Source organism: Nicotiana sylvestris, chromosome 5 (assembly GCF_000393655.2).
Source record: "Nicotiana sylvestris chromosome 5, ASM39365v2, whole genome shotgun sequence".
Lineage (NCBI taxonomy): Eukaryota > Viridiplantae > Streptophyta > Magnoliopsida > Solanales > Solanaceae > Nicotiana > Nicotiana sylvestris.
In genome coordinates this window covers 150,430,263-150,432,857 of record NC_091061.1, presented here as the reverse complement: position 1 = coordinate 150,432,857, position 2,595 = coordinate 150,430,263, and the positions used below count along the sequence as shown (strand labels likewise).

Here is a 2,595-nt window from a genome sequence, read left to right as displayed (position 1 = left end):
CATTTTTTTCACCTGTTTTTTCACGTCCGATGGACTTATCATCTGCTCGAGCTCACCTGCATTGGTTAGTACTTCCCAAAATCAAAATTAACAACTACTAACTATCATTGGGTTGCCTCCCAACCAGCGCCTTAGTTAATGTCGTGGCACGACGATTACAACAAATCAATGGGTTGCCTCCATACAATGCCTGATTTAATGTCGCGGCACGACACAGATAAGCGCATTTAAGGCTCGCTCGACCTCTGAGGTTCAGTCAGATAGATCTCTGACACTTCCTTTGGTTCAGTCATGCCCACATATAGTTTCAATCTCTGCCCATTGACTCTAAATGTATGAGAGTCTTTCTCTGAGGCAATCTCTACGGCACATGAAGGGAATACTTCGACCACTCGAAATGGTCCAGACCATCGTGACTTGAGTTTACCCGAAAATAACCTTAATCTTGAGTTATAAAGCAATACCATGTCTTCGGGATTGAAATTTTGCTCAAAAATGTTCTTGTCGTGCAACCTCTTCATTCTTTCCTTATACAGCCTCGTGCTCTCGAAAGCCCAATATTGGAACTCGTCGAGCTCATACAATTCTGTGACTCTAGTTGTGCCGGCAGCCTCAATATCCAGGTTCAGCTGTTTCATTGCCCACCAAACTCTATGTTCTAATTCCACTTGCAAGTGGTAGTCCTTCCCGAACAACAGCTTGTATGGTGACATACAAATTGGTGTTTTAAAAGTAGTTCTGTAAGCCCATAGTACGTCATCTAGCTTTTTTGCCCAATCAGTTCTTGTGGCATTCATAGTCTTGGTCAGTACACTCTTTATCTCTCTATTAGACACTTCAACCTGTCCACTGGTCTGAGGATGGTACAGGGTTTCCACCTTGTGGCGTACATCGTACTTTGCTAATAATTTTTCGAAGGCTCTATTGTAGAAGTGAGTGCCTCCGTCACTGATAATAGCTCTCGGGTCCCAAAATGGGTGAATATATTCTTCTTCAAAACCCCACCACCACTCTTACATCATTGGTGGGAAGTGTTGTAACTTCTACTCATTTGGACACGCAATCTACAACAACAAGTATGTACTTATTGCCAAAGGAGCTGACGAAGGGGCCCATGAAGTCTATCCCCAGACATCGAACAATTTAACCTCTTGAATTAGGTTCATGGGGATCTCATGGCGACGAGAAATGTTCACGGTTTGCTATCATTCATTACAGCCCTTCACCCATTGATGTGAATCATTAAACACTATTGGCTAGTAGAACCCGGCTTCTAGTACTTTTGTTGTCGTTCTGACTCCTCCAAAATACCCGCCATACGCCGATGCGTGACATGCCTGCAAAATAGAAGATTGTTCTATCTTGGGGACACACCTCCGGATCATATTGTTAGCACATATTCGAAACAGATAAGGTTCATCCCAGTAATACATGCGGCAGTCACGATAAAAAAGTTTCTTTGGCATAGAGGAAAGGTCATAGGGAACTATACCACTTGCCAGGTAATTTGCAAAGTCTGCATACCATGACACTTCCTCAAGGCTTGTAGCGAGTAGCTGCTCATCTCGAAAGGTTTACAGAATATCCTCAACCTCAACTGAGTTTTCAGCTCCCTCAAGTCGTGATAGATGATCATCGACTTGGTTTTCTATGCCCTTACGGTCACGAATTTCAAGGTCAAACTCTTGCAGTAACAGCACCCAATGAATCAGGCGCGGTTTGGACTCCTTCTTCTCAATCAAGTACTATAGAGCTGCATGATCAGTATATACAATTACCTTAGAGCCAATCAGGTATGATCTGAACTTGTCGAATGCAAATACCACAGCCAGCATCTCCTTTTCAGTCACTGTGTAGTTCAGCTGGGCTCCACTCAACGTTCTACTGGCATAGTAGATTGGGTGCATTAGCTTGTCTTTCCGCTGTCCCAGCACTGCCCCCACTGCATAGTCACTAGCGTCACACATGAGTTCGAATGGTTGCTCCCAGTCGGGGGCGACAATGATGGGTGTTGTGACTAGCCTCTTTTTCAACTCTTCGAATGCTACCCTGCAATCATCAGAAAACAAGAAAGGGTGATCTTTTTCTAACAACTTACAAAGAGGGTTAGCAATTTTTGAGAAGTCTTTTATGAATCTCCGGTAGAAACCGGCATGCCTGAGGAAGCTCCTGATTGCCTTGACTAAAGTGGGTAGTGGCAACTTTGCTATCACATCAACTTTAACAGATCCACCTCGATTCCCTTGCTTGATACCTGGTGTCCCAAGAATATGCCCTCTTGTACCATAAAATGGCATTTCACCCAATTAAGTACCAGGTTAGTCTCAATACATCTTTTCAACACCCGGGTCAGATTTATAAGGAACTCGTCGAGTGAGTTTCCTACCACTGAGAAATCATCCATGAACACCTCCATTATGTCTTCGACCATGTCAGTGAATATGGCCATCATGTACCTTTGGAATGTGGCAGGTGCATTGCATAGGCCAAAGGGCATCCTCCGAAAAGCATATATGCCATATGGGCATGTGAATGATGTCTTCTCTCTATCCTCTGGTGCAATGAAGATTTGATTGTACTCTGAGTACCCATCCA

At 43.9% G+C, this 2,595-nt stretch overlaps 1 protein-coding gene across 1 annotated transcript; it reads right to left on the bottom strand.

Annotated features, from left to right (window-relative positions):
- Positions 1-227: 227 nt before the first annotated feature.
- Positions 228-2,297, bottom strand: LOC138869492 (uncharacterized). The gene is made up of 2 exons (XM_070147112.1): positions 2,099-2,297; positions 228-901 (listed from the first exon to the last, which is right to left on the bottom strand). The coding sequence occupies exons 1-2, from the start codon at positions 2,295-2,297 to the stop codon at positions 228-230; spliced, it is 873 nt and encodes a 290-aa protein (XP_070003213.1).
- Positions 2,298-2,595: the final 298 nt, after the last annotated feature.